The sequence below is a fragment of the Ornithorhynchus anatinus genome, chromosome 2 (assembly GCF_004115215.2).
Source record: "Ornithorhynchus anatinus isolate Pmale09 chromosome 2, mOrnAna1.pri.v4, whole genome shotgun sequence".
In the NCBI taxonomy this organism is placed as follows: domain Eukaryota; kingdom Metazoa; phylum Chordata; class Mammalia; order Monotremata; family Ornithorhynchidae; genus Ornithorhynchus; species Ornithorhynchus anatinus.
Window position 1 is genome coordinate 39,216,053 of NC_041729.1, and position 23,795 is coordinate 39,239,847.

Below are 23,795 nucleotides of genomic sequence, written 5' to 3' on the forward strand. Positions count from 1 at the left end.
AAGGTCACATAGCATGCCAGCGGTGGAGCCAGGACTAGAACCCAGGTCCTCTGACTCCCAGACCCGTGCTCTTTCCTGTAGATCATGCTCAACATGTACCTCAAATGCCCCTTGATCCATTCCCTGTTTTACCCCTCTCTCTTCCACCCACTGTCCCTTTCTAGAGCTATTTGAATTCTCTTTGCCCCTAGCTGCTTTCCTGAGCTCTCGTTGTTGCTGCCGCTGGGGAGCTTCGTTGTACTGTAATTTGCAGGGACAGACAAGTTTGTAAGAGTGGCTGTCTGATCTGGACCCAAGGGGACCTTCTCATCCCTTGTCATTTCTGCTGCACTAGTCAGGTATCACTGTGCACTGAGTGATTCGAGTGACTCTTGACTTGCTCCGTGTGAGAAGAGTACAGAGGTTGCATTGTGAAAAAGAGCAAAATGTGTTTCTTTTTTTTTCTTTCTTAGTGGCTGTGACATGATCCCAGGGCCCTGTGTGAATTCTGTTGTGGTTTTTTTTTTCCTCCTCTCTTTCAGCTCCAGAGAGCTAAATCCCCTGTCAGCCTGAAGATAGCATCAGATTTTCAAGGTTAGTGGGAAAATCTGATCCCCCCCCCCCCCCCAGCCTGTCTGTCAATCTGTCTCACTCAGTCCATCTGTTTCTCCTGATGTAGTAATCAATCCAGCAGGGTAAACCTTGAGAGGCCCCAGGTTGATGTTTTTGTAGACAGTAATTAATGTTAATCGTCATCTGAAGCAGGCTGGAGTCCTGTTTCTTCAAACAGAACATCTGTGGCTCACTCCGCAAACCTCCTATTCCTCCTGGTCGGTCTGCCTGGGTCCCTGAACTGCTTTAGCTGAACTTCACATTTTTGCTAATGGGTTGTCATTTAGAAGAATGCTCGACCTACCTCTAAAACTGTTAGCCCTGGGTCCCAGGGGATGTCAAATTGCATTGCAAATGACACTTGAGATCTACATAGCACCTGACACTGAGAGGCCTAAAGCATTTTACGGGCCTCCTCTCATTCATTCTCCCTACATCCCTGTGAAACGGGGAGGGTGTACATTTTGTTAACACCATACCCCCGACCCACCCCGTTTACAGAGGAGGAAACTAAGGTGAAGTCAGGGAAATAGGACAGAGCTGAATATAGAGCTCAAGAATCAAAGCTCCTAGCCCCTGCCACTAGCAGACTTCCTACCCCTTGGGGTTAGGTCTCCTTGTACAGCTTTCAAATGTCAGGATTGATTTTTTTTTCCTTTGAGAGCAAACACAAGGACATCCCCATGCCTAGTTATCCTAGTTACCCAGAATGTTTGTTTTCAAGCTTCCCATCACATGCATGACTACTCTGATGAAGATTCCTTATAGGGCCTACCAGCTGCTTTGACCCATCACCTCCTGTCCAAGAGGAAAGAGTGGGATGAAAGAGATGGATTATAGGGCACTTGATTTTGCTTGCATTCTCCTAACTGAGCATACCAATTCACTTGGCTGCTGGGTAGCAGAAAGAGAAGGAGAGAGAGAGGATGTGAAGATACTCTCCCTTCGACTGCATAATCCTCATGGTTTTATGGAACTCCAAAACATACATGAATCCCAGCCATTTGAGAAACCTTTCAAGACATTTTCCTCACTGACTCTGAATTTTGGTCTCTTGTCTCTATTCTCTCTGGTTCTCTTTCTCCCTGTCTCTTCCTCTGGGTCACTGATGAGGACAACAGTCAGGGGACATGAAGAAGATGGAGTGGATATCAGCACCAATTCTTCCAATCCTCTTTCCATCAAAAACTCTTTCAACAAAATGGTAAGGTGTCCCCACACTAGTGGCCAACTTTTTGGTTTCTTCTGCTACTCATCCTGAAAGAGTAATGGTCAGTTGGAGATTACCTGTTCGAATGGCCCTGGCCAGGGCCCCAAAGCACTCCTTTTATACTTTTCCTACTAATTTCATCTATAAATAAATGCAACCAGAGAAAGAGCACAGCTCATGCAAACAGGGTCTTCCCCCTCTAGACTGTGAGCTTGTTATGGGTAGGGAGCGCGTTCTACCTATTCTGTTGTATTTTATTTTCCCATGCTCTTAGTACAGTTCCCTGCACTCAGTGAGAAATCACTAAATACAGTTGGTTAATTGATTCTGGAAAAGTGGTCTTCGACCAGTTGTGACTTGCTTAATAGTCCCAAGAGTGGCAGAAATGGCTGATTTATCATATTTGTGATCATCGCCTGAAGATCTCCTGATCCTCGCCAAAATTTTGCGCTCTCTTAGTTAGTAGTCCTATCCCCATTGCTTCGCTTAAACCCCACAACAGCTGAGCCTTAATCTCTGAGAGGACTAAAGTCTCAGCTCAAATCTCTATGGCCGCACCTTATCCCAGTGGCACTTTTCCAGAGTCACAGAATGGCCTCATGTTTATTTAAAGATGTTCCAGCATGGCCTCCAAGAGTATTTACACCTTGTCACTGCCTTCTCTCCCAATTTAACACTTAGTGGAAAGAGGAGATGAGCCTCCAAAGACTTCTCGTGGCCTGGTTACACCGATGGAAATCCTGCTGCAGCTTCTCAGCCCCCAGCAGTTCTGGAAGTATGGGGAAGGCAGGATGGAGATTCTGTTAGCAGCTGGAAAAATAAGGGCAGGAAACCAACCAACTGCTTCCCTTCCTGGGACTGCCTTCAAGCTTCCCCTATCAGCCAGGACCTACCATGTGGTTTCGGGCCTTGCAGGGACTATGTGGCCCAAACTACTTGAATCCCCGGAAGCCCAGATTGAGTCAAACGAACCTTAGTCCCCCACCTAAGGCCCTAACAAGCATCTCTGGAAAATTAAAACCTCTGGGAGTCATGTCAGCGCAGCTTCCAAGGGAAGTCCCCATGGAATGGGAGGAATCCGTGAACAGTGAATGATGTCAATCTGGTGATGGTGATAATGGCAATGGAGTCTCCTGTCTATGATCTCTCCTCCCACCCCTTACTCTCCAACCTTCGATAATGGTGTGCTTCTAGCTTCATAAATGATAATGGAGTCTCCCATCCTAAATGATGGATGAGTCTCAGACAAAGAAGCTGCATGGAGGAATCAGCTGTATTGCTGGCGGTTTACACAGTGCCCCTCGCACACTCATCCCTGTCAGTTGTATTCCTCCTGGGGCAAATGAGAGCAAGAAGTGTGTAGGCTGAGGGGGTTGTAGCAGATTGCAGTGTGCATAAGAGAGTTTTTTGTGGATAGAACCCATTCACGGCCAGAGAGGTTGCAGCAGAGTGCTGATGTTATGCTATGGCACTAAAGACTAGCAAAAAGTTGCCTTAGAAACTGTTTCTGTATCCGCTGCGATTTCCACCACCCAATGTTAGCCAGCTATTTCCAGGGTGCTTGAAGAGATTCTCCACCCCTTTGGATGCCCATTTAAAACAAACCCCAAAAAATTCAGAACAAGTTCATCCGAGGATTTTTCCAATCAATCAGGAGTATTTATTGGGTGGTTACCATGCTTAGAACACTATACTAAGCACTTGAAAAGGTACAGAATAAGTGAATAGGTAGGCACAGGTAGCTTACAGTCTACAGGGAGAGTTTTATTTTAGCTGCCAATTGTTGGGTGCTAAACTCAGACAATTGGGTGTCTTCTCTCAACAACTCTAATCCCACCACTTGTCTGCTGTGTGACTTTGGGCAAGTCACTTAATTTTGCTGTGCCTCAGTCACCTCATCTTTACAATGGGGATTAAAGCTGTGGGCCTCATGTGGGACACAGCCTATGTTTAACCTGATTAGCTTGTATCTATCCCAGTGCATAATACATTGCCTGGCACATAGTAAATGATTAGAGCTTAGAACACTTCTTGGAACATAGTAAATGCTTAACAAATACCATCATCGTTATTATTATTAACAAATTCCGTAAAAAATGCATTGGAACAAAGCTCCACAATATACAACTAAATTTCAGTTTCAGTAGAAGAGATACTAGGATATTGTCCTTCCTTGGCAAACTGCATGCCCTTATCAACCCACCCTTCTGTCCTGTCTCTTTGTCCCTACCTTCCTCATATACAGAGATGTGTATGCCAAAGCACACCAATCCTACTGATTGGGGAAAAAAGCATGCCCTTTTTTCTAGTCAGAATTTCCAGTGAAAGATGAAGAAAGCTACAGCAATCTCCCAAACTTCTCTTAAAACCAAAACGGTTTAGAGTCGGTGCTTTAGAAAAGGCAGTTAAATAGAGCTTGTGAGTGTTTAGCATCCACAGTGGTGTAGTGTGTGCAGATCCCTCTTATTTTACAGGAATCCAAGAAGCTAGTTCCCTTGCTTCTACCAGATGTAAATAATAGTTGCCCAATAGAAGTTAATAGTAGAAGCTAAAAACGGAACACTTTAACAATAGGTAATTGGAGGGAGGATTTTTGAAGTGTTGCCCTGCAACCCCCTAACTACTGTTCAGAATTTCCTCGGTCCAGTCACTAGGACCAATATTATTGAAACATTTCATTCCTTTCCCCTTGACCTCAGAGCCAAGATATAATCTAGAAGTAGTCAATCGGTAATATTCATTATTTACTATATGCAGTGAACTACTGTACTGAGCACTTGGGAGAGTAATAGACATGATCCCCATCCTCAAGTAGTATACCATCTAGCAGGGGAGACAGACAGTGAAATAAATTATATATAGGAGGAAGCAGCAGAGTTTAAGGATATGTACATAAATTCTACGGATTGGTAGATGTAGGGGTGAGTACCCACATGCTTAAGTGACAGGGAAGTACTACAGGTGGGAAAATTTGATGGGGAGATGAGAGATTAATCAGGGAAGGCCTTCTGGAGAAGATATTATTTTAGAAGGGCTTTGAAGATGGGGAGAGCACTGTACTAACAGATGAGAAGGGGGAGTTCCAGGCAGAAGGGAGGGCATGAACAAGAGTTCGGCAGCAAGAGGGATGAGAACAAAATGCAGTGAGGAAGTCAACTAAAGAGGAACAAAGCATGCAAGCTGAGGGGTACTGAGGAGAGAGCTGATTGATGGCCTTATTAACGCCAACGGCCAGGAGTTTCAACTTGATGCGGAGAGGAAGGGTGACCACTGATGGATTTTGAGGAGTGGAGAGGGGTTTGCATAATTATATTGCAGAGAAATACCTGGGCAGCAGAGTGAAGTATGGACTGGAGAGAGGAGAGGCTGGAGGGGAGAAAGTCAACGAGGAGACTGATAGAGTAGTAGAGACAGGATGTGACAAATGCTTGGATCAACATGGTGACAGTTTGGATGCAGAGGAAAGGGTGGATCCTGGAAATGTGGAGATTAGGTCATGAGAAGCAGCATGGCCTAGTAGATAGAACATAAGCCTTGGAGCAGAAGGACCTATGTTCTAATCCCGATTCCACTACTTGTCTGCTGTGTGATTTTGGGCAAATCACTTAACTTCCCTGTGCCTCGATTACCTCATCAGTAAAGTGAGGATTAGGATTAGGAGCCTCATGTGAGACATGGACTATGTCCAACCTGATTAGCTTGAATCTATCCTAGCACTTCGTAGAATACCTTGAACATAGTAAGTGCTTAACAAATACCATAAAAAAAGAACCTGCAGAGTGATCTGCAGGTCCATAATCTATCTTTTTTTAAACATTGGATTTGTGCATTTAAACATGTATAACTGTCTGTCTTTTTTAAAGCAACCACTAAGACATCGCAACAGCATCATGTCCATCACCGCGGAGCCTCCTGGAAATGACTCCATTGTCAGACGCTGTAAGGAAGATGCTCCTCATCGTAGGTCGGTAACTGCACAAGGGAAAGAAGCACATAAAGATTATTCTGCTGGCTGCTGTGAATTTGGCTTCCTTGTGGGCTAAAAGCTAGGTTGGCTCCACCTCCCTTAAGCTCTCTTGAGAGGAGCACAGGTGAAGAATGAGCCCACCAGCCACTGCGGCTCAGTGGAGCCACTGGGTGGGAAAAGGGCTGCAGAGATTCTCCGATGGAGGTACAATAGCACCCCTTAGGATCAGGCTGTGAGTGGGTTGGCGGGGCCCAGGTTGCTTGTTTTCCATGGTTGACTGGGTTTCCATGATAAACTGCCCCTCTTCTGTGCCCCTCCCCCCATCAAAGGGACTCCTGCAGGGTCATTTCATGATCCCTATTAGGAAATAACTAGCATTTCTAAGAATCTCCAGGAGGGGTTAAAAAAAAAAAAGAAAAGGAAAAAGAGGAGAAGCAGGAAGAAACTAAGAACTGAAATCCAAGAATCCTGGGAACTATGACAAAACCTGCTTCTAACTGCTGTGTTTACCTTTGCAAGTCCCTCTATTTTCCTATCGGCGAAAGGCTGATTTTGGTGTGGTTTGGAGACCTGCCCTACAAAGGCAGGTGTGCTGTTGTTAAATTTTGTATCCCAAACTCTCCCTTGGTGTTCTATGGATAGAGCCATGATTGCAGTTGAAGGACTTTTTTTTTGAGCATTGGAACTGCATAAAGAATCATTTCCTTCCATTCATTCCACTCCTCAGGGCACTTGGGCTGTTTTAGGCTTGTCTTGGAGAACAGCCCATTGAAGTACAAATAAGCATCAGGCAACCACTGTCTCAAAAGACCCCAGAGTCGGAGAAGAAATATCTGGTTCTGGCCAGCAAAAACTCCTCTTCCTTTCCTCCCACCTCCGCATGTCATTAAGGCTCCCTTAGCCTATACTTCCAGTACAGATTCCCAGAAAAGATTCCCACTGGACTGTCTCATAAAAGGCATAGCCCTCTGTCCCCAGGGTGGGCTCTAATAAGATGTTCCTAATGGCACTATCTCTCTCCACAGAGAGCCCAGCATTTTACCTTTGCTGTACTGCTCCTGCTTTTGCACACTGTATGTCTCCCTTTCATATGCAGTCCCTGAGTCCCTCCATGGGAGTAATGGAGGCCATTGTTCTCTTGGATTCCTAACTGTAATAATAACATCTTTGATATTTGTTACACATTTACCATGAGCCAGCACCGTATTCAGCATTAGGGTAGATACAAGATAATCAGGTCAGACACAGTCTCTGTCCCCACATGCTAACGGGAAAGGAGAACAAGTATTTAATCCCCAATTTACAGATGAAGAAACAAAGATGCAGAGAAATTAAGTGACTCTCCCGAGGCCACACAGCAGGCAAGTGACGCTTTGAATCAGGATTAAGATGCAGTTCCCCTGGCTCTCAGAACCATGCTCTTTCCTCTAAGCCACTCTACTTTTCTAACTGTGTGGTCGAAGTCACTGTTTTTGGTTTTTGGCGAATGAATTCGTAGTCCGTCTTATCCCGGGCCTCCGACAAACCCTAAGCAGTGCTGAAAAGAGGTAATACTTTCCAAGCAGTGCTGAAAAGACCCAGATCTTGGTCTATTTAACCAGTTAGCTATTTGAAGCCGGCCTGGTTGTAAATCCCATTCTGCTTATTCCTCTCCACTAAAAGCCCTAACCACTTTTTGCCCCCACACTCAAAATGAAAATTGACACTTCTACATTCCTCTTAACTTTTTTCTTTCACGTAAATGCCTCCTTTTTATGAGTGATTGTGTGTTTTTCTCTTTCTCGGTAACTCTATCTTTCTCTTACCTTATAGCACAGTAGAAGAGGACAATGACAGCCTGGGCGATATAGATGGTAAGTTTTGGGAAGAGTGGAAGGATTTTGCAAGGTCAAGTGATCACCCTGCAGAGTAAGAGTGAGTGCATGCAAAGAAAGAAAATTTCTCCATTTTTTTTTTCCTTTTGATATTTAAGAACATATTCAGGTAGTTTAAAGATAATTAGGCTGGACACAGTCCATGTTCATTCATTCATTCAATAGTATTCATTGAGCGCTTACTATGTGCAGAGCACTGTACTAAGCGCTTGGGATGAACAAGTCGGCAACAGATAGAGACAGTCCCTGCCGTTTGACGGGCTTACAGTCTAATCGGGGGAGACGGACAGACGAGAACAGTGGCAATAAACAGCGTCGAGGGGAAGAACATCTCGTAAAAACAATGGCAACTAAATAGAATCAAGGCGATGTACAATTCATTAACAAAATAAATAGGGTAACGAAAATATATACAGTTGAGCGGACGGGTACAGTGCTGTGGGGATGGGAAGGGAGAGGTGGAGGAGCAGAGGGAAAAGGAGAAAATGAGGCTTTAGCTGCGGAGAGGTAAAGGGGGGATGGCAGAGGGAGTAGAGGGGGAAGAGGAGCTCAGTCTGGGAACGCCTCTTGGAGGAGGTGAGTTTTAAGTAGGGTTTTGAAGAGGGAAAGAGAATCAGTTTGGCGGAGGTGAGGAGGGAGGGCGTTCCAGGACCGCGGGAGGACGCGACCCAGGGGTCGACGGCGGGATAGGCGAGACCGAGGGACGGTGAGGAGGTGGGCGGCGGAGGAGCGGAGCGTGCGGGGTGGGCGGTAGAGAGAAGGGAGGAGAGGTAGGAAGGGGCAAGGGGATGGAGAGCCTTGAAGCCTAGAGTGAGGAGTTTTTGTTCGGAGCAGAGGTCGATAGGCAACCACTGGAGTTGTTTAAGAAGGGGAGTGACACGCCCAGATCGTTTCTGCAGGAAGATGAGCCGGGCAGCGGAGTGAAGAATAGACCGGAGCGGGGCGAGAGAGGAGGAAGGGAGGTCAGAGAGAAGGCCGACACAGTAGTCTAGCCGGGATATAACGAGAGCCCGTAACGGTAAGGTAGCCGTTTGGGTGGAGAGGAAAGGGCGGATCTTGGCGATATTGTAGAGGTGAAACCGGCTAAAATTATCTGAGAAGCAGCCTGGCTCAGTGGAAAGAGCATGGGCTTTGGAGTCAGGGCTCATGAGTTCGAATCCCAGCTCTGCCACTTGTCGGCTGTGTGACTGTGGGCAAGTCACTTAACTTCTCTGTGCCTCAGTTCCCTCATCTGTAAAATGGGGATGAAGACTGTGAGCCCCACGTGGGACAACCTGATTCCCCTGTGTCTACCCCAGTGCTTAGAACAGTGCTCGGCACATAGTAAGCGCTTAACAAATACCAACATTATTATTATTAGTGGATAGGGCACCGGCCTGGGAGTCACCAGGACCTGGGTTCTAATCCTGGGTCTGCCACGTGTCTGCTGTGTGACCTTGAACAAGTCACTTAACTTCTCTATGCTTCAGTTACCCCATCTGTAAAATGGGGTTAAGATTGTGAGCCCCACCGGGGACAGGGACTGAACCCAACACCATGTGCTTGTATCCACTCCCAGTGCTTAGAACAGTGCCTGGCACATAGTAAGTACTTAACAAATACCACAGTTGTTATTATTATTATTAGAAGGAATAGGGTGTCCCCTTCTGAAGTGTGTGTGTTGGATAAACTGGGTCCTCAGGGACAGGACAAAAGTTGATGTCAAAAGGAAAGAGGCAAAGGAAGCTTTACTGTCCTCAGTCTGGATAGCATTCCTCTCTAGACTGTAAGCTCACTGTAGGCCAGTGCCTGGCACATAGTAAGTGCTTAACAAATACCACAGTTATTATTATTAGAGGGACTAGAGTGTCCCCTTCTGAAGTGTGTGTGTTAAATGAACTGGGTTCTCAGGGACAGGACAAAGGTTGATGTCAAAAGGACAGAGGCAAAGGAAGCTTTACTGTCCTCAGTCTGGATAGGATTCCTCTCTAGACTGTAAGCTCACTGAAAGGCAGGGAACATGACTACTAACTCTGTTATATTGTACTCTCCCAATCGCTGAGTACCATGCTCTGTACACCGTAGGTGCTCAATTAATACAATTGATTGATTCCTATTGTAAAGCCAATTACAGTGGCTAAGGAAGAGCAAGAGGAGAGCAGACACAAAACCGGTAAAAAGGGACCCCGGGACCGACAGACAGAGCTAGAACAGCTGCAGGGGCCTTTTTCTTCAGGGTCTGAGAATTCTTCACATCCCTGGCCCTGAGCCCAGTTGCTCACTGGGATGACTCTGCATTTGGATGTGCTCCAAGGTTTTATGAGAAAAGATGGGAATCTGTAGCAAGCCAAGTCCATCCCAGGAGTTGCTTTTCCTCCCCCTTATCTGACCTGAACCTTGTTGGTTCCTCCCCTCCCCGCACAATTTGACCAATGCTATCTCAGCAACCTCATTAGCGTGGGGCCGGGGTTTTTTTGCAGATGACAGCCATGACCGGTATTCCTACGGGCCGCCGTCAGTGCACTCCTCCTCCTCCTCCCACCAGTCTGAGAGCCTGGATGCCTTCGAACTTGAACAATTCAACATCATGTTCAGAAAGTTCTCTCTGGAGAGGTACTGCAGTGGGTAACCGGACAACAGAGTTGGGACAGGATGGTGTGGAACTCTTTTAACTGCTTTCTGGGAATAATTTAACTTCTAGCCCGAAGGGATGCCTGAAAAATATCTCACCTTCCCTTCCTCATCCCCATGACAGCGGTAATAAGATTCGGCCTGAACCCTTCAAGTTACCCTGAAACCCTCTTCGGTTTTGGGATCTGGCTGGCAGGGTTGGTAGCCAACTCAAATGAGAGCAAGGACAATCCAGTTGCAGAATAAGAGGTGGGCAGTGGGGAAAAGGTTCAAAACAGAAGACAGACTTGCTTATAACTTCCTGTTCCTCCCTGGGACCTTGAATAGCAGCTTCCACAAAGTTGCTGCCATTTCCCTTCTGGACTTGCAAGGGCCCTGCTGCTCCTGCTTTCTCAAATAACTTAGTAGTTCCAAATGTAGGTTTCTCTTAAAGTCATTATGTTTCAGCATCTCAAAAACTCAAGAAGCTGGTATCCACAAATCGTCTCCCTGCACCTCGAACATTCCTGGGTGGAAGGTTTCTATTTCTAGTCCTTGGCTAGCCAAGAAAAGCACCATTTACACTGCTTCTCTCCCTCCCGGCCACAGACCTTTCCGGCCATCGGTCACCTCTGTTGGCCACATCAGGAACACCTGCCATCAAGTCCAGCGCACCACGCTGAACGGAGAGAACCTCATCACTGAAGTCACCCTGCTAGGAGGGAACGAGAGAGGAAGCTTCATTCACTCTGTCAAGCCGGGATCTCTGGCGGAAAAAGCGGGCCTCCGGGAGGGACACCAGCTGCTACTGGTGAGGATTTCAAAAAAGAAAAAAGAAAGATTCTCTGCTTTTGTGGCACCGACAAATGGTGAGCTCCCCAGCTCGCCAGCAGACCTGCATGGTGCCTCTAAGTCCTCTGGCTGGGAACTCCTTGGAATGGGAGGGTTTTTAACCGCTGCCCAACCCATCCCATCCTGTACCTCCTAAAGTGTCATTCGATAGAGGTAGCCATAGGCCATATCCCACTTTGCCGTCCCACTGGCACTTCTGAAGCACCATCATATAGCCCCTCCAAGCGCCCTCCGCCCCCCGTACTCATTCATATAATCAGATGAAAGGGAAGACAAAAAAGAACTGTTGAAATGGATGATTTGTCCCTTCCCAGTAGCATCGGGCAAGTTGTTTGTTCTGAAAAAGATGCTTTTATTTCATATGAGGAATAATCCAGTACATGTGGCTCTGCCTGCCTATGGAACCCACAGTGAAGAACAATGTCTCTTTGATATCTAGCTGGAGGGCTGCATCAAAGGCGAGAAACAGAGTGTTCCCTTGGATACTTGCACAAAGGAGGAAGCGCACTGGACGATTCAGAGGTGCAATGGCCCTGTAACGCTGCACTATAAATCGAACCACGAAGGTAAGGCCTCAAATCCCGCTTAGCACCACTCGGCTGACCCAGAAGAGCGGAGTTCAGGTTCACACTGCTCTCCTCGTTTAAGAGAGATTCAGTGCCCCTGGTCCAAATTTTGTTTTCCCAAAACATCCTTTACAAGCACATCTAAGCTTCACCTGGGCTTATGCCACCCACCCCGTCCCACCTTCTCCAGGCTCTGAGTGACCAGGATCGGACTGAAGGTGTTTCCTCATGTTGGAAAGAATTACCCCTTTGGGGAACACAACTTGGCTGCAGGTGGATCATGCCTGACAGATGGGGAGAACACAGGTTGGAGCCGACGAGAAACAAGCAAATCTGTCTTGAGCCCCGCCCGGGGATCACTCCCCCACAGTATCAGGAACTCGACGTCCGAGCCCTAAACCAGGGATTTGACTCCCTTATTAATTCGGGCACTCAAATGACTTGTCAAAAAAGCAAACCAAATACCATTCTTACAAGGGAAAGCTTTATTTTGAGCTAAAACAGGAGTTAGGCACATATGCACATACACACGCACAAAGCACAACACCTATAGTTACCAATCCAACTGGTTTGCCTCAAGTCTTGGTGAAGATGCTAGTTTCAAGGAGTCGCACTGCCCGCAGCCCGTCGTCATCCTGCTATTCCTCAAGCCTTGGTGAAGATGATCCCACCTTGGAGGAGTTTCAAGGAGTCAGACTACCCGCAGCTTGTCGTCATCCTGGTTCAGGTCTTAGGTGCTGGGCCGCAGCAGCTGTCGGTGTCTCGGTGCATGGCTTAGACGGTTTCCTCAGTGGGCAAACAGGACAAACCAGGCCGGGTCGTGGAAACAGGGCCAAGTAGGCCAGTTTGTCCCCCCTTTTATCCATTGTTATGGGGGAATTACAGCAGGGGGGCTGCTCATGATGCCCTGCTGCCTGCTACCCCTTAGCTCATTCATTACCTGGTAAATCAGGGAGGAAAGCAACCCCTCCCACCCTACCGGACTTAGCCCCTCCGCAGGCAGAGCTCCATCCAACAGTTCTTTTCCTGCCCCGCAGAGCAATTTAGCCTTTCCTTAAATCCTCAGTAAGACAATTTAGTTCCGCTCCTCAAAACTCCTCAGAGAGATAATGCAATTTTTCCTCTAAATCATCCTTTGGCCTTTGTTACTCCTGGAGTCAAATAATACAAGATGGAGTCACTTTTGCCTTGTTGCTCCCAGGGTCAAAGAGTACAAAATGGAGTCAGTCTCGCTCACCACAAAACCAAATTGGAATGACACTTAACTGCTTAGCAGAGCTTGCAGTCTCCTTGCAAAATGGTGATTTTGTTTCCTTGAGAAACAGCATAAAATAGTGGCAAGAGCATGGGCCCAGGAGTTAGAAGACCAGGGTTCTAATACCAATTCTGCCCCATGCTTGCTCTGTGACCTTGATCACATCTTCTCTGAGCCTCAGTTTCTTCATCTGGAATGTAAACTCATTATGAGTAGTGAATGTGTCTGATATGTTGTTATATTGTACTCTCCCAAGTGCCTAATAGAGTGCTCTGAACACAGTAAGCACTCAATAAATACGACTGACTCGTCCATAAAATGGGGAGTCGATGCCTGTTCAGTCGTATTTATTGAACGCTTACTATGTGCAAAGCACTGTACTAAGCACTTGGGAGAGTACAATACAACAACAGACACATTCTCTGCCCACAACGAGCTCACAGTCTGTTCTCCCTCCTACTTATGTGGGACAAGGACTGTGTCTGAGTTGATTATCTTGTATCTCCCCCAGTGCTTAGTACAGTGCGTGGCACATAGTAAGTGCTTAACGAATTCCTCAATTACTGTTATTATTATTGTAATTGCATGTGTCTGTCTGGGTACTGGTCACCTGGTTGCAAGAGTCAGAACAGCCCTGGTTGAAAGCCCGTGTTCAGAGGCCCATCTGTGTCCGGATCAGGGCATGTGGACTTTTTTGCTCCGTGGTTCCTCAGATTATCTGAACAGTCTGTAACCAGCTTCCCTAATCACACAGCCTCCAGTGGGTTTGTTAATAGAATTTCCTTTATCTGGCCGAGCGGCCTCGGCTGTTTTGCGCTGAGCTGTATTTTTTCATTTCCAAAGTCTGATGTACCGTTCTCACCTCTTGAATTTTCCTGGGTGATTGTCTCTGCAGCTGGATCTTATATTTTTTACCAGGACTCATGAATGTTTAAGCGGAACATAAATAACCCGCTTCTCTCCTGGCAGACTGTGACACTGTCGGGTCACTCTTCCTCCGAGGGTGCCCTGTCCCCACAGCAAGTAACAATGCTACTGCTCTGGTCTGCTTCAGCTGGATGGGAAGGAGGGTCTCCTTCTCTGGGCTGAGGCTTGGAATTCTATTATGGCACCTTGACGCAGAAGAATGCGGCCCTGGGAACCAGACCTCCTGTCTGTTTCTCTCCAAAGGGTGGTCTCTCTGACTGGGTTGGGCGTGCAGCTTCTTCTACCTGCAGATTTTAAAGTCCTTTTGCAGTCAAGTATTATGATTTGAGGGGAAGGAAGGGTGCCAAGAGAGATGGGGAGGATTTGGAAGTGAGTCAGTAATGTGAGCTACCCGTGGGCAGGGAATGCGTCTACCAACTATATCGTTTAGTTCTCTCCCAAGTGCTTAGTACAGTCCTCTACATATAGTAAGCATTCAATAAATACCACTGATAGAGAACCAGAAATGGAACCCAAAAGTCCAAAATCTCAGTCCTACTCCAAGGTTTCAGTGGGTCAGAGTTCTTCCCTTCGAGGATCTGATGGTGCATCGACACTTCGACTGCTCATTCATTCATTCGTGGGTATTTACTGAGCTCCCTCTGGATGCAGATCTCTGTATTAGATGCTTGGGGGAGCACGATAAAAGTTAAAAAACTAAACAAACAAAAACATAGGCCCTGGACCCTGACTACTAGGAGTTTACAATCCACCCCAAAGCAGGGTGGTGGCGGCTTCCACATCTGTAACATCATTCCAGCATAATTTAAGTATTTTGATGTTTGGATAATTAATTTTCCCTTGGCCCAGTTTTTACTGTTGCTTTAGCTCTGTGGTCTGTGGTCTGTGCAGCTGTCTGTTTCAGATCGTAAGCTCCTAGAGGGAAGGGACAGTGTATCTTTTACTTGCTGTATAAAACCCCATCCGATACCCAGTGTACATGTGGATCCTTAATAGTCTTTGACTATTAATAATAAGTGTGGAATTTAAGTGCTTACTCTTGCCAAGCATTGTGCTAAGTACTGGGGTAGTTACAGTATGATCAGATCAGACACAGTCCCTATCCCACATGGTGCTCACAGGCTAAAGGGGAGGAGGAACTCATATTGAATCCCCACATTACAGATGAGGAAACAGAGGCACCGATTAGTCAGCTGTGTGACTGTGGGCAAGTCACTTAACTTCTCTGTGCCTCAGTTACCTCAACTGTAAAATGGGGATTAAAACTGTGAGCCTCACGTGGGACAACCTGATCACCTTGTATCCCCCAGTGCTTAGAACAGTGCTCTGCACATAGTAAGTGCTTAACAAATACCAACAGTATTATTATTATTATTGTTATTATTAAAGACAAATGTAGTGACTCGCCCATGGTCTCCCAGCAGGCAAGGGCTGGAGTTAAAATTAGAACCCAGGTCTCATGATTCCCAGTCCTGTGGTCTTTCTATTAGACCACGCTGCTTTTCACATGATTGATTGATTGACTCTAGACTGTAAGCTGATTGTGGGTAGGGAACATATCTAGTAACGCTTAACAAATACCAACATTATTATTATCATTATTATTATTAATAAAGACAAATGTAGTGACTCGCCCATGGTCTCCCAGCAGGCAAGGGCTGGAGTTAGAATTAGAACCCAGGTCTCATGATTCCCAGTCCTGTGGTCTTTCTGCTAGACCATGCTGCTTTTTACATGCGTGGCTCAGTGGAAAGAGCCCGGGCTTGGGAGTCAGAGTTCATGGGTTCGAATCCCAGCTCGGCCACTTGGCAGCTGTGTGACTGTGGGCAAGTCACTTCACTTCGCTGTGCCTCAGTTCCCTCCTCTGTAAAATGGGGATTAACTGTGAACCTCACGTGGGACAACCTGATTACCCTGTATCTACCCCAGCACTTAGAACAGTGCTCTGCACATAGTAAGTGCTTAACAAATACCAACGTGATTAATTGATTGACTCTAGACTGTAAGCTGATTGTGGGCAGGGCACATATCTAGTAACTCTCTTATACTGTACTCTCCCAAGTGTTTAGTATATTGCTCTGCACACAGTAAGTGCTCAATATACATGATTGATTGATTGCAGCGTGGATTAGTGGACAGAGCCCAAGCGTGGGGGTCAGAAGGACCTGGGTTCTAATCCCAGCTCCACCATATGTCTGCTGGGTGATCTTGGGCAAGTCACTTAACTTCTCAGGGCTTCATTATCTAGTCTTAAAATGGGGATAAGAGTGTGAGCCCCATGTGGGCAGGGACTGTGCCCAACCTCGTTAACTAATATCTACCCCAGCCCTTAGAATAGTATAGAATACATAAGTAGGAGGGAGAACAGACTGTGAGCTGTATGTATATAGTATGTACTATGTAAGCGCTTAGCAAGTACCATAATTAATAACTGTTACACTGCTTGCTAAACTGTACCTTCAGCTGTCTCCTCAGGACCTCATAGGCTAGCCCTCTGATTGTGTGCCTTCTGCTACAGGTTATAGGAAACTGTTGAAGGACATAGACGAGGGTCTGATCACCTCGGGGGACTCATTTTACATCCGGCTGAACCTGAACATCTCCAGCCAGCTCGACTCCTGTTCCATGTCAGTGAAATGCGATGAGGTCGTGCACGTCCGTGACACCATGTACCAGGAGAAGTGCGAGTGGCTGTGTTCCCGGGTCGACCCATTCAACGACAGGGACCTGGACACGGGAACTATCCCCAGCTACAGCAGGTGAGGCTTAGGTTGGTGTGTACGGCGGAGCAGGGAACGTTTCTACCAACTCTGTTATAATGTACTTTCCCAAGCACTCAGCTCAGTGGTTGTGGGCAGGGAGTGTGCCTGTTTGTTGTTATATTGTACTCTCCCAAGAGCTCAGTACAGTGCTTTGCACACGGTAAGCACTCAATCAATATTCAATTCAGTCGTATTTATTGAGCCCTTATTGTGTGCAGAGCACTGTACTGAGTGCTTGGAAAATACAATTCAGCAACAAATAGAGACAATCCCTGTCCACAGCGGGCTCACAGTATAGAAGGGGGGAGAGAGACGTCAAAACCAATAAACAGAATTGTATATGAATGATATAGAATTAAATATGACTGAGTGAATGAATACAGTGTTTTGCAGATGGTAAGTGCTCAATAAATACAACTGATTGAGCAGAGCTTCACAGGTGGATGCTCCCTGGCTCACCAAATGCTGAGCAGGTGGGGAATAAATGTCTGCCATTGGGGACAACCCTCAGGGAGTTGTGGATGGATGACTTAGATTTGAAGAAAAATGGAATAGAGACCTATTTCCTTGGGTGTCCTGATGGTGTTTCATATACCTACTTGCATGGGATGTCCAGGCTTCTGAAATGGTGCTCCCTCCTTCCCTTTCCCTGTCCCCTGGGTCCCTACACACCTGATCTCATCAGCAGACAAGTTGTTGTTGCTTCTTCCAGAGCCCAGCAACTTCTCTTAGTGAAGCTGCAGCGGTTGATGCACAGAGGCAGTCGGGATGAAACAGAAAATTCCCACCACACTCTGCGAGCACTCCGGGTAAGTAGCTCTCGTGCCAGACCTGCAATCTGCCCGGTCTCCGTGAAAGGAGAGATGATGCTTTGCTCTTAACGCTTCCTTCCCAAGTAGGTCTAGTTCTGGGTTTTACCATAGGAAGTGGACAGCACACAATTCTCTTCAGCAGGACAACTCTAACAAGGTGCAATACGTATTTAATCGTCAAGAGGAAACCACCTCTTCCTCCCCCATTCCCTAGTGTCCCCTTGGCCCCATCTTCAAAGAAAATTCAACAGCCATCCTTGTAGATAAAAATCGAGTAGTCTTTACCAGTAGACTAAACTTATTTCTCCCGTGAGGTTTTGCTCCTCAGCTATGGGCCCCCTCCATAAGATGTAGGAGCTGAAGGTTGGTGGGGGGCTCTGGTACTTTGAAAGAGGTAAGTCAAGGGTGGTTAACAGCTGCTTCTGGGAGACACTACATGCCTAAGGTGTGTGAAATGGTGGCTATCTTCAAAATTCTTCTAGCCCTCTCTTCCAAGTTAGATGGTGTAACCGGGAAATGGAGAAACTCAGATATTCCTGGGAAAGTCATCCATTTATTAGGATGATAATATTAAGATGAACCATGAACCTTCCTATCTCTCCCAAAGGAAATCTCATTTACAGAGGAAACCTCTTGTTCAGGAGTAGCCCCCTCCTTCAAGGAAAACTAATCTGTATAAGATTTTCATCACTAACCTGAAGGTTCCACCTAGATTACCAAAACAAAAAGCCAATTGGAGAAGAGGTTAAAGAAAAAACGGGGAGGGACCAGCTAGGAGGGAGGGCAGCCATGTTAAAAAGGAGCTGCTGACTCTCCCCAACTACATCAGGGAAGAGAGTTATTCCCATTTCTCTCATCTCTAGAGTTCTCCATTCCCGCTCTTGGTTGGGTTGTTGTTTCCTTTCCCCCAACCTTGAAAAAAGGAATTCAGATGAATCCCCCTCCCACCAATCCTGTCCTGTATTGTGAGAGATTATTTTAAAATTTTAGGACCCTTATCTTACCTGCAGACCCCCTAGGCAGCCTCGCTCTCTCTCTCTCTCTCAGCCATCTCTTCTGCCTTCACAACTACTTGACTAATTTTATTCCTTTTTCTTGGATTCCTCCTTCTTATTTGGTATCTTTTCTATCCTGGTACTAGTCGGGCACTGGCAAGGCACCACCCAAAAAATTCCCTCCTTCCAGGGTCTGCCACTGAAGAAGTGGAGAGAGATGTGTGAGAAGGGTTTTTCAGTGCTGGTAAACAATGGGGCCTTAGCCCTGTCCCCTGCTGATCACTGAAATTACTGTTTATAGAAATAGTTCTTGTTATCCTCACACACAGTGGATTTTTAATTCTCCTCAGCTTTCTCCCTCTTTGGGTCTCTAATTTTGTGAAAACTGAGACTTTTCCCCTCTACGATGTAAGCAATTTTGAACATTTTGCACTGGGCAAAGGCCTAGTGAGAACCCTCAATAAATGTTGACGGTTATAATTTCAGAACACTCTGCAACCTGAGGAGCCTCCACCAGTGAATGATCCCCGGGCTAGCCCCCGCCTGTCTCGAGCCAGTTTTCTTTTTGGACAAATCCTGCAGGTAAAGTTATTCAGAGAATTTGGAAGTTGAGAGATCTGGGTTCTAGTCACAGCTGTGGCTTGTTGCATGACCCTGAGCAAGTGACTTCCCCTCTCAGTGCCTTCTGGGCCGATTCCCTCTGACCCCAACCCCCAACCATCAAGTTCATAGCCTAGGAATTGGAGTGCGTTTGTGTTCCTTTGTTGGAATAACTGAAGAGAGTTGCGTGGAGAGACGCCAAGGGAATCTCCAGACTATAATGAAATGACATGATAAAGAAGCAGCATGGCCTTGTGGAAAGAGCACAGCCACGGGAGTCAGAGGACCTGGGTTCTAATCTTGGATCTGCCAATTCCTTGCTGTAGGATCTTGGATGAGTCACTTAACATCTGTGTGCCTCAGTTTCCTCAATTGTAAAATGGGGATTTTTACCTGTTCTCCTTTCTACTTAGACTGTGAGCCCCATGTGGGACCGGGTCCAACCTGATTAACTTGTTAATACCCCAGTGCTTAGAACAGTGCTTGACACATAGTTGTGTTAACAAATACGATAATAATATCAATTAAAGAGGAGTGGGGAATATTGATAGGTATGGGTTGTTGTGATGATGAGGGCAGTGAGAACCATGATTGCACCACGTGCGAGACAATTTCAGCATGTCCAACTTGTTGTGCCAATCAGTGTTCAAGGGGTGCGGGTGGAAAACTGGGGCCCAGACAGAATAGTTGGGTGGATCAGTAATGCTTCAGACATCTGGTCCCGGAGCACCGATGGACTTGTTCACTTGAATCAATCCGTGGTATTTCTTGAGTGCTTAGTGGGTGCAGAGGACAATACCAAGTGCTTACCTCACTTGTAACTTTTACGGAGTCAAAATTCCTCCCAACCAGCAGTGCAGAGAGAATTGTAGGAAGAATTCCTTTGGAGTGCTTGGAAGAGGAACCAATCTGCCTGTCTGTCCCTCTGTCCCCCTTTGGTCTCCAGTTTGTCAGCAGGTCTGAAAACAAGTACAAACGGATGAACAGCAACGAACGAGTCCGCATCATCACCGGGGGCCACTCGGGGGGCTTGGTCCGGTCTTCCCTCGACGCGATGAAGCTCCTGCCCGAAAGGCAAGAAGGTACAGAAAGGATGTGTTCTCTGGGGGTGCCGCGCCTCCTCTTCTCCACGGAGGGGTATATGGCGGGCCCACGGAGCGACCGTGATGGGGCGGAGGTCACCATGGGAGGGGTGCTGCTGAGGAGGGCCAACTCCAGGCTCAGCAAGATCTAGGAGAGTCCAGAGTCTAGAAAGTGCAGGACGGCACAAGGCAAAGGGGGATTTAGCCTGACAAATGCCACCCACCTTAGATGGGGCTGTGGCTTCTTGGAGCTCCTTGAGAAACAGCATGGCCTAGTGGACAGAGCACTGCTCTGGGAGTAAGAAGGTCTTGGGTTCTAATCCCCACTCCACCACTTGTCTGCTGTGACCTTGGGCAGATTGCTTCACTTCTCAATGTCTCAGTTACCTCATCTGTAAAATGGTGATTAAGAGACTGGGAGCTCAATGTGGAACAGGGACTTTGGGCCCAACCCATTTTATTTGTATCTCCCCTTTTCCCCCAGTGCTTAGTACAGTGCCTGGCACATGGTAAGCGCTTAAAAAATACCGCAATTATAATTATCCTATCATTATTGTCACACTAGCTAAAAGCTTAGGGGAGTCACACAGAGTTAGACTACCAAAGTTAACTGAAATGAAGTATTTGTTTATTGATTCTCCCCCTTTCCACCATTTTTTTAAATTTTTTTACGGTATTTGTTAAATTCTTACTATGTGGCGAGCCCTGTTCCATGCTCTGGAGTCGATAAAAGTTAATCATGTCAGAAACGTTTCCTATCTCACTCGGGGCTCACAAGAGTAGGAGGGAGAACAGATTTTGAACCTCTCATTTTACAAATGAAGAAACTGAGGCACAGAGAAGTTACGACTTTCCCCAGGTCACACAGCAGGTAACTGGAAGAGCCAGGATTGGAAGCCAGTTTCTCTGGCTCTCAGGCCTGTTTCTTTCCACTAGGCCAAGCTGTTTCCCCTGGAGTGTGCCTTACCTTCAATCAAGGAGGAGAGGGGGTGTGCTTAGGATGGGGCTGGTCAGGTGCTTCTGACTTGAAGAGTTTGCTTTCCCTACAGCCTAGTAGCAAGAGCATGGGCTTGGGGGTCAGAGGACTTGGGTTCTAATCCCGGCTCTGACACTTGTCTGCTGTGTGACCTTGGGCAAGTCACTTAACTTCTCTGTGACTCAGTGACCTTATCTGTAAAATGGGGATTAAAACTGAGTCCCACGTGGGACAACCCTGTCTCCTTGTGTCTACCAGTGCTTAAAACAGTGCTTGGCATGTAGTAAGTGCTTTACAAATACCATAATTATTATTACTATTAATACAGTCATACCCAAGGGCCAGGTAGCCCATAACGGAGTCCTAGTTGTGGAATTTTGGGGCCCTAGCCTAGTGTGGGGAGCAAAAATATGGTGGGGACAGAGCGCCTAGGTCCAACATTAGTTGGCTGAAAGCCATTTCTAGAATTTGTCTCCTCTGAACAATTTAAGGAGATAGTGCTGAGAGGTGGATTAAATCTTGGGAAAAACTCCATGATAGTGCAATTTGTGAGGTGGTCTCCCAAAGCAAATAGCAGGCACCATATCCACCCAGTGATTAGAAAATATCAAATGGGGCCCTCAAGAGTCATTCTGAATATCAGGGTTTCATTTATTCCAAAAGAGGTGTGAATCTGTTGTCCATTAAGATCTTTTCCCATACAGGAATTTTTTTTTTAGAATTTCTACTCCTCTTCCAGTGACTTGGGGATCCAAGTTATAGGTCTTGAGGTATTTCCTCTCCTCTTTCAGATATGGAACCCGAAAATGACCTCAGCAAAAGCCTCAACCTGATCCCCTACAGTTTGGTGCATTCATTCTACTGTGATCACCGACGCCCTGTCCTCTTTACTCCCACAATGCTGGCCAAGCCCTTGGTTCAGAAGCTGCTCAATTCAGGAGGGGCCATGGAATTCAACATGTGCAAACCAGGTAAAGTGGGGGTGGGGGGGCCTGTAATCTGAATGATCATTCAACTCAGGGAACCCCAAAGTCTCTGAAGTACTGGATCGTGGCTCAGCCTTGACAATAAATTCAAAAGATTTACCAGAGAAATTTCTTGTCATCCCTCCATTCCTGCAGGAGGGTACGCTAAGTATAATTTGAACGAAATTGGCTCTGGTGACTTTTCATCTGGCTTAAGTGGTTACTCATGCAGAGGAATCAGACGCGTGCCTATTTGCTAGGCTGGCTGCCGGGGTGACCTGGCAGGAATCCCGAGGGAGGCAGAGAACTGAACATGTGGTCCCTCCTTGGGAAGGAGAGGGTTAGAGATTTTCCCTGGAGTCCTCATGAAGTCCAGAATCCCAGACAGGAGGCAGTTGCGATTGGGCGCTGTGTACGCTGTGGTCAGTCTGAGGATCACCCCAATTTCCCTCAGTGCAGCAGAGAAGCAGTGCGACCTAGTGGATAGAGCACGGGCCTGGGAGTCAAAAGGACCTGTGCTCCAATGCCGACTCTCCCACTTGCCTATTATATCATCTTGGGCAAGTCACTTCTCTCCTCTGTGCCTCAGTTACCTCATCTGTATAGTGGGGATTCAGACTGTGAGCCCCATGTGGGATATGGACTGTGCCCAACCATGATTAGCTTGTATCTACTCTAGTGCTTAGAAGAGTGCCTGGCACATAGTCAGCAGTTAACAAATACCACTAATCAAAAAAAAAGAAAAAAAAACCCTTCCCATCTGGTCAAGGCTCCACCTGAACCCATGTGTTTCCTCTAAATCTTGACTGCTCAGTTACCTGTGAACTTTTCAGGCCCCGGGCCTAACCACGGTATCGTCACCTGTGACTCATACAGAACGACGGGTGACGTATGAGGGAGAAGCGGTTTCGCTTCTGAATAGAAGAATCTACTAGATGTCTTTCTGAATAATGTGAGGTTTAGTAAAACAGTTCTCTTTAATCCTGCCTCTTCAGGATGGAGAAGCAACGTAATCTAGTGGAAGGAGCATGGGCCTGGGAGTCAGAGGATCTGGTTTCTAATCCCAGCTCCACTACTTGTCTGCTGTCTAACCTTGGGCAAGTCTTTTAAGTTCTCTGGGCCTCAGTTGCCTCATCTGTAAAATAGAGATTGAGACTGTAAGCCCTATATGAGACATGGGCTGTGTCCAACCTTGGCTTATATCTATCCCAGCACTTAGCAAAGTGCCTGGAACATAGTAAGTGCTAAACGAATACTGTTTTTTTAAAAAAATGACCTCCGGGGCCACCTTGCCTGTTAGGCCCCGGTATTTCTCCATCATGCTACATAACTGGGATTCCCAGAGTTCAATTTTCAGAGCTGGGATCTGAGTCTGTTCTGTTTTCCTCGGGCACCCTGTTTCACCTTCCCGTTGACCACCTGTCGGAATGATAGAAGTGGAGTGGGAAAATCTCTGAGACTTCCTTTGGTTGTTATCTTTGGGGGCAGAGGTTGCTGTCAGAGCTGTGATTCCGTGTAGGGCCTATCCTCTCATTGGCTGTCCTGTCTGCATGGTGGGAGCAAAAGGGAAGCTTGGTTCAGAGAATTTTCGGGTTGAGGCATGTCGAGAGGTCAAGTGGCGCAGTCCCCTGCATCCAAGTCAGGTGATCATCCAAGTCCCCCAGGACAGTTGGTACAGCATTTAGTGAGCAATGAGACCGAGTCAAGGAGGAGCAGAGACCTGAAATAGGAGGGAAAACCAGTTTGTCAGCCTCTTGTTTCAGAGGGTGTGG

At 46.8% G+C, this 23,795-nt stretch overlaps 1 protein-coding gene across 5 annotated transcripts in view; it reads left to right on the forward strand.

Annotated features, from left to right (window-relative positions):
* CARD11 (caspase recruitment domain family member 11) overlaps positions 1-23,795 on the forward strand; it is a 75,331-nt gene that overhangs the window by 45,955 nt on the left and 5,581 nt on the right. For 4 of the 5 annotated variants that reach the window (XM_029058143.2, XM_029058147.2, XM_039911085.1 and 1 more), the window contains 12 exons: positions 522-573; positions 1,713-1,795; positions 5,665-5,765; positions 7,581-7,621; positions 10,102-10,234; positions 10,841-11,042; positions 11,523-11,649; positions 16,350-16,590; positions 17,306-17,402; positions 18,887-18,982; positions 19,947-20,082; positions 21,850-22,029. In XM_029058143.2, coding sequence (XP_028913976.1) covers positions 522-573; positions 1,713-1,795; positions 5,665-5,765; positions 7,581-7,621; positions 10,102-10,234; positions 10,841-11,042; positions 11,523-11,649; positions 16,350-16,590; positions 17,306-17,402; positions 18,887-18,982; positions 19,947-20,082; positions 21,850-22,029 — 1,489 coding nt within the window. The remainder of the gene's footprint in view (positions 1-521; positions 574-1,712; positions 1,796-5,664; positions 5,766-7,580; positions 7,622-10,101; positions 10,235-10,840; positions 11,043-11,522; positions 11,650-16,349; positions 16,591-17,305; positions 17,403-18,886; positions 18,983-19,946; positions 20,083-21,849; positions 22,030-23,795) is intronic. The other variant, XM_029058149.2, reaches the window with a different exon arrangement.